At 44.8% G+C, this 14,248-nt stretch overlaps 1 protein-coding gene across 1 annotated transcript in view; it reads left to right on the forward strand.

Annotated features, from left to right (window-relative positions):
* Positions 1 to 14,248, forward strand: part of LOC139384736 (enhancer of mRNA-decapping protein 3-like) — a 35,738-nt gene that overhangs the window by 3,314 nt on the left and 18,176 nt on the right. Inside the window, exon 4 of the mRNA XM_071129599.1 lies at positions 8,046 to 8,402. Within this exon, the coding sequence (XP_070985700.1) occupies positions 8,046 to 8,402 (357 nt within the window). The remainder of the gene's footprint in view (positions 1 to 8,045; positions 8,403 to 14,248) is intronic.

The raw sequence follows: 14,248 nt of genomic DNA on the forward strand, positions 1-14,248 counted from the left end.
GCTAAATGTGTTTATGTTAATTAACGGTCAATTACCGTGAGACCGACCAGTTATTTGTTTGACAATCACCTGCTGATTAAATTTCGTGACCGCCACGGTCCTAGTAATGTAACAAAATGTGGAAAAAGTCAAGGGGTCTGAATACTTTCTGAATGCACTATATATTGCACCAGACTCTTACACCATTTATTTAACCTTTTTATTTAACCATCACACTCAATGACTACATACATTTTTATCTCTGCCTCTGTTGCTTATGTGTGCTAGATGTAGGCTAATACATTTGACCTGCACTATATTTAGCCACTTCATGTGTTTACTCATTGAATTTGGTGCCAACTGTAACAGTTAATCCCATTTAGAAAGTACACTCAGCACATTATCACATTGGGAACGAGGCTATTTCTCAAATATGACATGTTTACATGAGACAGTTTAAGCACAGCCATGAACGTATTTCCCGCTATCTGACTGTGATTATAGAGCAGAAAGTTCTCATTGTTGATCTTTTTCCTTATTCAGTGACAGGATGAAATGTGAAACTACAAGTATCAGTGTCACATGTAAATCCACTCCTTAATCTCTAGGATCTGCACAGTTTGTCAGCAGTCATTGAAGCCGAGCAAACACATTGCTTCACCTGGCATTTTTTTGTCTTTTTGATTATAGTAACATTTATGCACTTGTCTTTTCTGAGAGACACCTAGGCTCTGTGGGTAGGAAGGGAAAGGTTACACTGTTTTACCTGACCGGCACATTCATACATTTACAGCCTTTGTTTCTTTTGTTTGGTCCCTGCTCTGTTATTTCTGTTGATCAGACACAGAATTCCCTGCAGTGTATTGGGCACAGATGTTTTAGTAAATGATTAACCTCGATGTACTATGAGAATACTTTTCTGTCATTTCTGCCAGGAAAAATAACCACAACCCATAATCAAATCAAATTTTATTAACAATACAACAGGTGTAGGTAGACCTTACAGTGAAATGATTACTTATGAGCCCTTAACCAACAATGCAGTTAAAAAATATATGGATAAGAAATAAAGTAACAAGTAATTAAAGAGAAGCAGTAAAATAACAATAGCGAGACCATATATAGGGGGGTACCGGTACAGAGTCAATGCGCGGGGGCACCGGTTAGTTGAGGTAATATGTACATGTAGGTAGAGTTATTAAAGTGACTATGCATACATGATAACAGAGAGTAACAACGGTGTGGGGGGGGGGGGGGGGGGGGCAATGCAAATAATCTGGGTTGCCATTTGGTTAGATGTTCAGGAGTTTTATGGCTTGGGGGTAGAAGCTGTTGAGAAGCCTCTTAGACCTAGACTTGGCTCTCCGCTACCGCTTGCCGTGCAGTAGCAGAGAGAACAGTTTATGACTAGGGTGGCTGGAGTCTTTTTAGTGCCTTCATTTGACACCGCCTGGTATAGAGGTCTTGGGTGGCAGGAAGCTTGGCCCCAGTGATGTACTAGGCCGTTCGCACTACCCTCTGTAGTACCTTGCGGTCGGATGCCGAGCAGTTGCCATACCAGGCAGTGATGCGACCCGTCAGGATGATCTCGAAGGTGCCTCTGTAGAATCTTTTGAGGATCTGAGGACCCATGCCAAATCTTTTTAGTCTCTTGAGGGGAATAGGTTTTGTCGTGCCCTCTTTACGACTGTCTTGGTGTGCTTGGACCATGTATGTTTGTTAGTGATGTGGACGCCAAGGAACTTGAAGCTCTCAACCTGCTCCACTGCAGCCCCGTCGATGAGAATGGGGGCGTGCTCGGTCCTCTTTTTCCTTTAGTCCACAATCATCTCCTTTGTCTTGATCACGTTGAGGGAGAGGGTGTTGTCCTGGCACCACACGGCCAGGTCTCTGACCTCCTCCCCATAGGCTGTCTCTTTGGTGTTGTGTCATCAGCAAACTTAAAGATGGTGATGGAGTCGTGCTTGGCCGTGCAGTCATGAGTGAACAGGGAGTGCAAGAGTGGACTGAGCACGCACCCCTGAAGGGCCCCTGTGTTGAGGATCAGCGTGGCGGATGTGTTGTTACCTACCCTTACCACCTGGGGGCAGCCCATCAGGAAGTCTAGGATCCAGTTGCGGAGGGAGGTGTTTAGTCCCAGGGTCCTTAGCTTATTGGTGAGCTTTGAGGGCACTATGGTGTTGAACGCTGAGCTGTAGTCAATGAATAGCATTCTCACATAATGTTCAATTTGTCCAGGTGGGAAAGGGCAGTGTGAAGTGCAATTGAGATTGCATCATCTGTGGATCTGTTGGGGAACTATGGAAATTGGAGTGGATCTAGGGTTTCTGGCATAATGGTGTTGATATGAGGCATGACCAGCTTTTCAAAGCACTTCATGGCTACAGACGTGAGTGCTACGGGTCGGTAGTCATTTAGGCAGGTTACCTTAGTGTTCCTGGGCACAGGCACTATCGTGGTCTGCTTAAAACATGTTGGTTTTACAGACTTGGACAGGGAGAGGTTGAAAATGTCATTGAAGACACTTGCCAGTTGGTCAGCACATGCTCACCGTACTAGTCCTGGTAATCCGTCTGGCCTTGCGGCTTTGTGAATGTTGACCTGTTTAGAGGTCTTACTCACATCGGCTGCGGAAGGCATGATCACACAGTCTTCCGGAACAGCTGGTTCTCGCATGCATGTTTCAGTGTTATTTGCTTGGAAGCGAGCATAGAGGTGGTTTAGCTTGTCTGGTAGGCTTGTGTCACTGGGCAGCTCTCGGCTGTGCTTCCCTTTTGTAGTCTGTAATGGTTTACAAGCCCTGCCACATCCGACGAGCGTCAGAGCCGGTGTGGTACGATTCAGTCTTAGTTCTGTAATGACGCTTTTCCTGTTTGATGGTTCGTCGGAGGGCATAGCGGGATTTCTTATAAGCTTTCGGGTTGGAGTCTGCTCCTTGAAAGCGGCAGATCTAGCCTTTAGCTCAGTGGGGATGTTCCATGGCTTCTGGTTGGGGTATGTACTACGGTCACTGAGGGGACGATGTCATAGACACACTTATTGATGAAGCCAATGACTGATGTGGTGTACTCCTCAATGCCATCGGAGGAATCCCAGAACATATTCCAGTCTGTGCTAGCAGAACAGTCCTGTAGCTTAGCATCTGCTTCATCTGACCACTTTCTTATTGATCTAGTCACTGGTGCTTCCTGCTTTAATTTTTTGCTTGTAAGCAGGAATCAGGAGGATAGAATTATGGTCAGATTTGCCAAATGGAGGGCGAGGGAGAGCTTTGTGTTATTTCCTGTGTGTGGAGTAAAGGTGGTCTAGAGTTGTTTTTTTTGTTTTGTTTTTTTCCCCTCTGGTTGCACATTTAACATGCTGATAGAAATTTGGTAAAACGGATTTAAGTTTCCCTGCATTAAAGTCCCCGGCTACTAGGATCGCCGCCTCTGGGTGAGCGCTTTTTTGTTTGCTTATGGCGGAATACAGCTCCTTCAATGCTGTCTTAATGCCAGCCTCAGTCTGTGGTGGTATGTAAACAGCTACGAAAAATACAGATGAAAACTCTAGGTAGATAGTGTAGTCTACAGATTATCATGAGATGCTCTACCTCAGGTGAGCAATAGCTCGAGACTTCCTTAGATATCGTGCACCAGCTGTTATTTACAAAAATACATAGTCCGCCGCTCCTTGTCTTACCAGATGCCACTGTTTTGTCCTGCCGGTAGAGTTTATAACCAGTATGTTGAATGTATCGTCGTTCAGACACGACTCCGTTGAGCATAAGATATTACAGTTTTAAATGTCCCGTTGGTAGTTTAATCTTCCGCGTTGGTCATCGATTTTATTCTACAAAGATTGCATGTTTGCTAACAGAATGGAAGGAAGTGGGGGTTTATTTGATCGCCTACGAATTTTCAGGAGGCAGCCTGCCCTCTGGCCACTTTGTCTCAGCCACCTCTTCACACAAATCACGGGTATTTGGGCTTGTTCCCGAGAAAGCAGAAAATCATTCGCATCGGGCTCCCCAGACTCGTTAAAGGAAAAAAAGGATTCTGGTGAGTAATCGCAGTCCTGATGTCCAGAAATTATTTTTGGTCACAAGAGACGGTAGTGGCAACATTATGTACAAAATAAGTGAAAAAATAAGTTATAAACGAACAACAAACACAATCGGTTGGGGACACGTAAAACGTCAGCCTTCTTCTCCGGCTCCATTGTTACATAAAACAGCGACCATTTTAAAATAACTATTAAGTAGCTATCTGCTTAATCAGTCTAGTTTATTTCTGTCTGTCTGGTGAACCGGTGTCCTTTCCTCTAGTCTATGGTTTCACTAGGTTACTGTTAACAAGCCTGTGCGTGGAAGCATCCTGGCACTGTTTGCAATGCTGTGACTTCCCCAGATTCCCATAGCGTGCAAAAGGCTTGTACCAAAGTTCCTCTTTACAATACGTGTGTGACTAAGATCAATAAACATTCCCCCCTCACTGTGTCTGCTCCTAAAGAGGTTATGCAAGGCCTGGCTTACGTGCCCTTCTGTTCTCAGTCTCCTCACCCTCCCTCTCTCCTGCTCAGCACAGGACCCCCCCCACAGGAAGCTATGTTGTCCCAGTGGCAGTACGCTTGGAAGGGGCCAGGCCATATCAATTGTGGAAGCACTGTTTACCTTTGGATTTTTTATTTTAATCTCCAGATTCTTGGGCCAACAGCCAAGGGAGCTAATGCACAAATTGCATGAGCCTGAAGTTCTGAGTGGCAGGGGCTGGGCTGACCCTTTCACATCAATGCCATGCCCCAAACCAGCCCCTTAGCAGGGGGCCATAGAAAGAAAGGGAGGTGGGGTTACGAACTACTTATTCAAGAACATGGGCTGTACAAATGATTTGTAATTATCTGACAGTATGGGAGATTTAGGATGGGAATGTAGGAATTAAATGAATTATGCATAGTCCTCTGCAAATCGAGTGGATTATCTTGGATCCAAACAGACCTTGATAAATTAAGAGGGTAATTGGGGGGAAAAAATTGCTTTAAAAAAATAAAATCCATATATACATGTTCCTATACATGCTATCAGTCCTTTGTTTTTCCCGTGCCCCTGGTACATACCATTAAGTGTACAGTAAAGCTCTTCCTTCCTGTTCTTGATTGGACTGACACACACACACACACACACACACACACACACACACACACACACACACACACACACACACACACACACACACACACACACACACACACACACACAGAGGGAGTTGTTGCGGGTGACTGACATGGTTTTCCTTCTGTCAGTCTTACCTTGCATGTGAAGACATTTCTCTCCACACAACACAGCAACATGTTGACAAGCCTCACACGCTGTCACAGCACGCTGTCATTCACTTCAGTTTTGCGCCTGTGTGTTTATCTCACCGGTGTCATCGTGATTCATTTTTCTGTACGAGTATTGGCCAACATTTGCTTGTAACATGTGTAACTTTAGTATGTGTCATGTTTAATCATTGTTTGAAATGTAGTTCACCGTGTACAGTGCCTTGCGAAAGTATTCGGCCCCCTTGAACTTTGCGACCTTTTGCCACATTTCAGGCTTCAAACATAAAGATATAAAACTGTATTTTTTTGTGAAGAATCAACAACAAGTGGGACACAATCATGAAGTGGAACGACATTTATTGGATATTTCAAACTTTTTTAACAAATCAAAAACTGAAAAATTGGGCGTGCAAAATTATTCAGCCCCCTTAAGTTAATACTTTGTAGCGCCACCTTTTGCTGCGATTACAGCTGTAAGTCGCTTGGGGTATGTCTCTATCAGTTTTGCACATCGAGAGACTGACATTTTTTCCCATTCCTCCTTGCAAAACAGCTCAAGCTCAGTGAGGTTGGATGGAGAGCATTTGTGAACAGCAGTTTTCAGTTCTTTCCACAGATTCTCGATTGGATTCAGGTCTGGACTTTGACTTGGCCATTCTAACAACTGGATATGTTTATTTTTGAACCATTCCATTGTAGATTTTGCTTTATGTTTTGGATCATTGTCTTGTTGGAAGACAAATCTCCGTCCCAGTCTCAGGTCTTTTGCAGACTCCATCAGGTTTTCTTCCAGAATGGTCCTGTATTTGGCTCCATCCATCTTCCCATCAATTTTAACCATCTTCCCTGTCCCTGCTGAAGAAAAGCAGGCCCAAACCATGATGCTGCCACCACCATGTTTGACAGTGGGGATGGTGTGTTCAGCTGTGTTGCTTTTACGCCAAACATAACGTTTTGCATTGTTGCCAAAAAGTTCAATTTTGGTTTCATCTGACCAGAGCACCTTCTTCCACATGTTTGGTGTGTCTCCCAGGTGGCTTGTGGCAAACTTTAAACAACACTTTTTATGGCTATCTTTAAGAAATGGCTTTCTTCTTGCCACTCTTCCATAAAGGCCAGATTTGTGCAATATACGACTGATTGTTGTCCTATGGACAGAGTCTCCCACCTCAGCTGTAGATCTCTGCAGTTCATCCAGAGTGATCATGGGCCTCTTGGCTGCATCTCTGATCAGTCTTCTCCTTGTATGAGCTGAAAGTTTAGAGGGACGGCCAGGTCTTGGTAGATTTGCAGTGGTTTGATACTCCTTCCATTTCAATATTATCGTTTGCACAGTGCTCCTTGGGATGTTTAAAGCTTGGGAAATCTTTTTGTATCCAAATCCGGCTTTAAACTTCTTCACAACAGTATCTCGGACCTGCCTGGTGTGTTCCTTGTTCTTCATGATGCTCTCTGCGCTTTTAACGGACCTCTGAGACTATCACAGTGCAGGTGCATTTATACGGAGACTTGATTACACACAGGTGGATTGTATTTATCATCATTAGTCATTTAGGTCAACATTGGATCATTCAGAGATCCTCACTGAACTTCTGGAGAGAGTTTGCTGCACTGAAAGTAAAGGGGCTGAATAATTTTGCACGCCCAATTTTTCAGTTTTTGATTTGTTAAAAAAGTTTGAAATATCCAATAAATGTCGTTCCACTTCATGATTGTGTCCCACTTGTTGTTGATTCTTCACAAAAAATACAGTTTTATATCTTTATGTTTGAAGCCTGAAATGTGGCAAAAGGTCGCAAAGTTCAAGGGGGCCGAATACTTTCGCAAGGCACTGTAGTTTCAGTCAATTCTTTTTCACATGGCTCAAGTTCATGTTTTGTTCAAATATCTCAGCTCTCCTTGAACCTAAGATTCTTACACCTCTCCACATTTTCACATCAATTCTATCAGACACTAGTACTAACTTGGTGTTCATTATTCTCTGCTTGACTTGGAGCATTGCCCAGTGCATTCAGGCATCTGATTCACTGAGATTTACAATATACCTGTAGGTAATTATACTCTGTGTGGTCTCATTGTAAAATGTTTGCCTATGTTGAAAAGCCAATGCACACATATGAACAGATTTTTTTTTTAAGCAGTCCCTCACTCCCCTCCATTGTCGAAAATACATTGATATAGTAGCAGGTCTCAGATCAGTCGGTGTGATCGGGTGACAATGCCATTGTGACAACAGTAGTGTGTACGTGACTTGACTGAGAGTCTTGGTGTGTATCTTGCGTGAGAGCCTAAAGTACCTAGCTGTCAGTGTGACACTTGCGTGCGGCTGTGCCTCTCTCTCTCTCGCTCTAGGTTAGCGTGAGACCTCATCACAGTTAGGGTTGAACACCCGGTTTTTCCAGTTATTTTTTTTTCAGTTGGTTCTTTTTGATTTGTTAATGCGCCATTCATGTATCTAAACATTGTGTGTTGAGGATTGTGTGTTGGTAGAAAACTACTAGCCTGTATTATTAATGTGCTATTGATGTTGCTTGTTATATAACTGTAGCTCCTGATACAGCCATAGGATAAGATCAGTATTGAGGACACATTAGAGAGCAGACTGGAGTCATGACAGAGATTAATGGACTCCAGTCTGAAATATTACCCTCTTAACTGGGATTAATGTGCACCAATGTGCACCAATTTCTAGTCAGGCTATAGGCATATTGTAAAAATAATTTGTAGTTAATCATCCTCCTAATGTCTTGATTCATATTCTTCAGGTCCTCCAGCATCATCTAGTAACCGAGGGCCAAACCAGGCCACGCCGAAGAAGAACGGAGTGAAGAACGGTGGAGGGCAGATGAGGCTCAGGGACGACGAGTGTTTTGGTGCTGACATGGACGAGGGTCTGGACACAGACTTTGACTTTGAGGCAAACCTGGCACTGTTCGACAAGGCAGCCGTGTTCTCGCAGATTGATGGCACAGATTACAATGGGGCACGTTCCCGTGGTACGCCCGGTGGCGAACGCGGTACACCCACACGTTACCGTCACGACGAGAACATCCTGGAGGTCAAACCAGTCGTCTACCGGCAGATCACGGTCCCACAACACGGGGGCAAAGAGTACTGCACTGGTAAGAGAGAGAAAACACAACACATTGGCTCCATTCACATTCACCATGGGAGAGAGAGAGAGAGAGAGAGCGCACCCTCCTCCATTCACATATATATCACACATCCACATCTAGAAACCTGCTGCCCTGAGGGTTAGACAGATAGAGCACTCTCCATTCACATCTGTCATCACACATTCACTTCCAGAGGCCTGTCTGCCAGTGCCCTTAGGCCCTGAGTGTCTCTCACCCCAGCCGCTGGATCTATTGAGGCTACAGTAGACCCATGGGTTTGGCTAAGCGAGCCAGATTAGTGGAGAGACAGGACATTGTGTACAGTTCTAAAATAGGCCTTAAACTAACATGCAAGAAGAAAAATGCCCCAGTAATTGGACGCAACCGTGAGGAATTACAACGGTGTCGGTATTCTCAGTGAAGCCCATCGGGCTGGAGATGTGATGGGGGAGAGATATAGGTTCCGGTCACAGCCCAGCCCATGTGCAGCGTGCGGTGAAGAGGCTGAGCCTCTCCCTCTCAGTAATCACTGCTGGCTTCTCCCTAAGGAGTGACACACCCACCGTGCACACACACCTAATGAGCTAGTCTTCTCTGTCCATACAGATACTATAATGTTTTTCGTGTAGCTCAGAGATGGGAAAACCACTGTAGATTGGTGACCCATTCAACCAAAGAATCGGGATTTACCATTAAAAATATATATTTTGTGTCCCTCTGTAAAATTAAAAGAATTGATGACCGACACAAGTTCTACCCTCAGGATGTTTTCTGTTGCATGCGTGTCTTGCGGACCGGTGATAATGAGTGTCGTGTTTCCTTTGGAAACTAGTTGAATTCCCCCTCCATGTCAGTGACTTTAGACAGAAATAGTGTAAGTTCTCAGAGTGACAGTGTGGGTCTAATGTAGGCCTACCTCTTGTGCTTCTGTGATGCAACACTGAAACTCTTTGCTGGGTGTGGGTTTGACTGTCTCCTATAGGCCAGAAAGGGCCTCCCACTTCCGCAACGTGCTGGGCTGGCTGGGATCCTACTCTGGTTGCTCTTTTGATTGTGGCAGCAGGTGACTTTTGAGCTCACTGCCCCACCACACCATGCAGTCCCAGTCCATCTCTGGGAAGAGGAGCTGCTCTTCCACACCTCAACAACACTCTTTATAAGTGTGTTATATAATTGGTTTCATACAGGAGATAAGTGAATGGCACACTATGCTAGGCCCCTGGCCTGGATTCCAAGGTGTGACAAGAAGAGCAACACCTATCACTCTGGCTCTGCTGGACCAATCACTACGCTGTAAGGATAGGGGATCAGTACCAGTCAAATCTGGTTTCTGGTGTTGGCATAAAGTGGTATAGGTCTTAGTGGAACACAAGCACACACACATGCTTGCGCTCTCATTAGGGAAAAGAGGATAGCGATGCCAATACCATCGCTATTAGTCATAGAATGCATTTTGTGCCCCCATGGAGATAGGAGTGTTTTGCTTCTATTACCAGCTGACTAAATACTCCCAGACGAAGATATTACACTGATACACCTCGCTGGATAGCTTAATCCACCACATGACTCACTACATGCATGTGAGCCCTAGCCTCAAATAGCCCGCTACACTACAGTACATACTGTGCCGACATACAGGTATGTGCAAAGTGCAGCAGTTCTTAGAAAGGGTTATGACGTTGGCACTTTTTTCTAAGAAGCCTAACATGGCCGCCAGCCAGCGTTATCATGGCGACAGCAGTGCGGTGACTATGAAGACAACAATGCGGGCCAGGTGGCCATTAAAAGCCATGCCCCTGGTGCTGAGAACTGAGAGCTGAATGTGGACGCTTTTCTCTTTTTACCGAACTGGCTGGGCAGGTCTGCTACCTCTGCCTCTTTCTGCCTGAATGCTGTCATGCTAAGCCCCATCCTCTGTACCTTGTAATTATCAGACCGCTCTGAGCTTTACATAAACAGCACCTCTCATAGTCACACACAGGTTACCACTCAAATGGCACCCTATTCCCTATATAGTGCTCTACTTTTGCTAAGGGCCCATAGGGAATAGGGTGCCATTTGGGATGCAACCACACTACATGTGGAACAAACCCTTACCCTACTCCAGGCTGCTTTCACCTGAATCCGTTCCTATGCACTGTAAACATTTAAATCAACAACATGAGACAACAGAAAAGGGGTTAGGAAAACAAATGTTTGGCGTTGGGATAACATATTGTCTGTCTGCACATAGACATGTATGTGGTGCATCATTGGCCTTATTATTCAGTTTCGGTGGAAAAGGCATAGGTCTACTCTCCTTTGCTAATTCCTATGCATGTTAAACCACTCCTCATCAACACGTTGGCACCTTAATTGGAGTGGACGGGTACATGGTAATGGCTGGAATGGAATAAATAGAAAGGTATCAACAACATCAAACACATTCAGTTTGCTCCGTTCCAACCATTATTATGAACCTTCCTCCCCTCAGCAGCCACCACTGCAACACATGTACTCAAATCTCTTCACTGTAAACACACTAAAGCCACAGAACAAATCACTGCCCTGCAAACTACCTTTGAATTAGAGAGTGACAGGAGAGCGAGCTGAGGACGAGTATGTTATTCACAACTATTGATTCCCCTGGTCCGGTGGCATGAGAGCAAATGGAACTTTATATTTAAATTTTTGTACCTTTTTTCTCCCTAATTTCGATTTTGTCTCATCGCTACAGAGCGCGATGAGCCAAGTAAAGCCCCCCGGCCAAACCCTCCCCTAACCCGGACGATGCTGGGCCAATTGTGTGCCGCCCTGTGGGACTCCCGGTTGTGACACAACCTGGAATGCAGTGCCTTAGACCGCTGCGCCACTCAGGAGGCCCTCAAATGGAACTTCCTAATCAATTGACCTGCATTAATCTTAGTTATGAGGGCCAAGGTTTTGTAGGGTCTGGAATGTTAGAGGCTCGCAGCCCCTTGGTACTGCAGCAGTAACAGGCTTGTAGTCTGGAGGAGCCTTGTAAAACCTCACTCCTTGTTCTCTCTCTCTCTTCCCCCCCCCCACCCCTCCCCCCTCCCTCACCTTCCTCTCTCAGCACCAGCCCTAATCACCCATGGCCCGCTTCCACCCTGCGTGTGTGTATTGATTTCAGCTTCAATGTTCTCGTTGTCATGCTTGAAGAATTGCTTCCAGGTCAGTTTATTTTACTGCGGCTGTGTGCTCCTGGCTACCCGGTTGAGCATTGCGTGTAGTGGAGTGTGAGAGAGAGAGAGTACACCGGATCGGGGTGGGGTGCTCTAGCAGGGGAATTCCTTACAAACACATCTAGCTGGGGGGATGGTCAAAAGGCAATTAGATCATAGTGCAACTCCCACCTCTCTCTCTCTCCTTTTCCCACTCCTCAGTGGCAGGTTGCATGACAAGGAGCAGTTAACTTTGCTGTGTGCTTTTCTCTCACGTGATTGTCCGAGGAACGGTGCAGCAGAGTAGACTGGGTTTCTCCCACCCCACTGTAGTATATTACCTGTCTTTGGATTGGAACAGTGGGAGGGATGTGGAGATACGAACAGGAAAGAGATAAGGTTCATTTCACCCAGGCACGACATCCGTCTATCTGCTGTTTGCAGGTGTGTGTTTGCATGTCACACTGCGTGTGTTATGCCCTGAGTGATATGCCTGTGTGTTTCTGATAGCTGCATACGTGCCTGCATGCACACAATACATGAGGAGCGAGGCCACGCTGAGCACTCAATAGCCAGGCCAACGCTTACCTGCTTCACTATCAAAGGGATATTGAGCCGTGCAGCCCCTTTAGCCAGTCTTTGTTCCTCTCTAGACTAATGTGCCATGGGCTATAGGTAGAGATTAGCACAGGGCTCTTTAAAGGGCTCCGTGAGCAGCTACCAGAATAATAACATGGTTGTGGCAGTACCTAGGAACCATGTTCCCTGGGCTGGTCTTTCCTAGATATCCTCTACTGTTGTTGAGACACAGACCTGACCAGAGTAGTAGAGATATAGATAGATATCTATATAAACACACACACACACACACACACACACACACACACACACACACACAGTGTATTCGGAAAGTATTCAAACCCCTCGACTTTTTCCACATTTTGTTACATTACAGCCTTATTCTAAAATTGATTAAATATTGTTTTTCCTCAATCTACACACAATACACCACAATGACAAAGCAAAAACAGGTTTTTAGAAATGTTTGCTAATTTACAAAAAAATTGAAATAATACATTTGCATAAGTATTCAGACCCTTTACGCAGTACTTTGTTGAAGCACCTTTGGCAGCGATTACAGCGTTGAGTCTTCTAGTCTTCTTGACTAGTCTCCTGCTGCTGAAAAACATCTGCACAGCATGATGCTGCCACCACCATGCTTCACTGTAGGGATGATGCCAGGTTTCCTCCAGACGTGACGCTTCGCATTCAGGCCAAAGAGTTGTTGGTCATCGGGTTGTTGGTCACCTCCCTGACCAAGGGCCTTCTCCCCCAATTGGTCAGTTTGGCCGGGTGGCCAGCTCTAGGAAGAGTCTTGGTTTTTCCAAACTTCTTCCATTTAAGAATGATGGAGGCCACTGTGTTCTTGGGGACCTTCAATGCCGGAGACATTTTTTGGTATCTTTCCCCAGATCTGTGCCTCGATACAATCCTGTCTCAGAGCTCTACAGACAATTCCTTTGACCTCATGACTTGGTTTTTGCTCTGACATGCACTGTCAACTGTGGGGCTTTATATAGACAGGTGTGTGCCTTTCCGAATCATGTCCAATCAATTGAATTTTCCGTAGGTGGACTCCAATCAAGTTGTAGAAACATCTCAAGGATGATCAATGGAAACAGGATGCACCTGTACCAATCAAAAGTTTACCTACTGATTCCAGGGTTTTTCTTTATTTTTACTATTTTCTACATTGTAGAATAATAGTGAAGACATAAACTATGAAATAACACACATGGAATAATGTAGTAACCAATAAAGTGTTAAACAAATCAAAATATATTTTATATTTAAGATTCTTCAAAGTAGCCACCTTTTACCTTGATGACAGCTTTGCACACTCTTGGCATTCTCTCAACCAGTTTCATGAGGTAGTCACCTGGAATGCATTTTTTATTTTTCAATTTAACCTTTATTTAACTAGGCAAGTCAGTTAAGAACAAATTCTTATTTACAATGATGGCTTACCCTGGCCAAACCCGGACGACGCTGGGCCAGTTGTGCACCGCTCTATGGGACTCCCAATCACGGCCGGATGTGATACAGCCTGGATTCGAACTAGGGTGTTTTGTAGTGACGCCTCAAGCACTGAGATGCAGTGCCTAAGACAGTTGTGCCACTCGGGAACCCAATTAACAAGTGTGCCTTGTTAATTTGTGGAATTTCTTTCATTCTTAATGCGTTTGAGCCAATTGGTTGTGTTGTGACAAGGTAGGGCTGTATACAGAAGATAGCCCTATTTGGTAAAAGACCAATTCCATATTATGGCAAGAACAGCTCAAATAAGCAAAGAGAAACGACAGTCCATCATTACTTTAAGACATGAAGGTCAGTCAATCTGGAACATTTCAAAAACTTTGATAGTTTCTTCAAGTGCAGTCGCAAAAACCATCAAGCGCTATGATGAAACTGGCTCTCATGAGGACCGCCACAAGAAAGGAAGACCCAGTTTCCTCTGCTGCAGAGGATAAGTTCATTAGAGATAACAGCCTCAGAAATTGCAGCCCAAATAAATGCTTCACAGAGTTCAAGTAACAGACACATCTTAACATCAACTGTTCAGAGGAGACCGAGTGAATCAGGCCATCATGGTCAAATTGCTGCGAAGAAACCACTACTAAAGGACAC

The sequence above is a fragment of the Oncorhynchus clarkii genome, chromosome 26 (assembly GCF_045791955.1).
Source record: "Oncorhynchus clarkii lewisi isolate Uvic-CL-2024 chromosome 26, UVic_Ocla_1.0, whole genome shotgun sequence".
Lineage (NCBI taxonomy): Eukaryota > Metazoa > Chordata > Actinopteri > Salmoniformes > Salmonidae > Oncorhynchus > Oncorhynchus clarkii.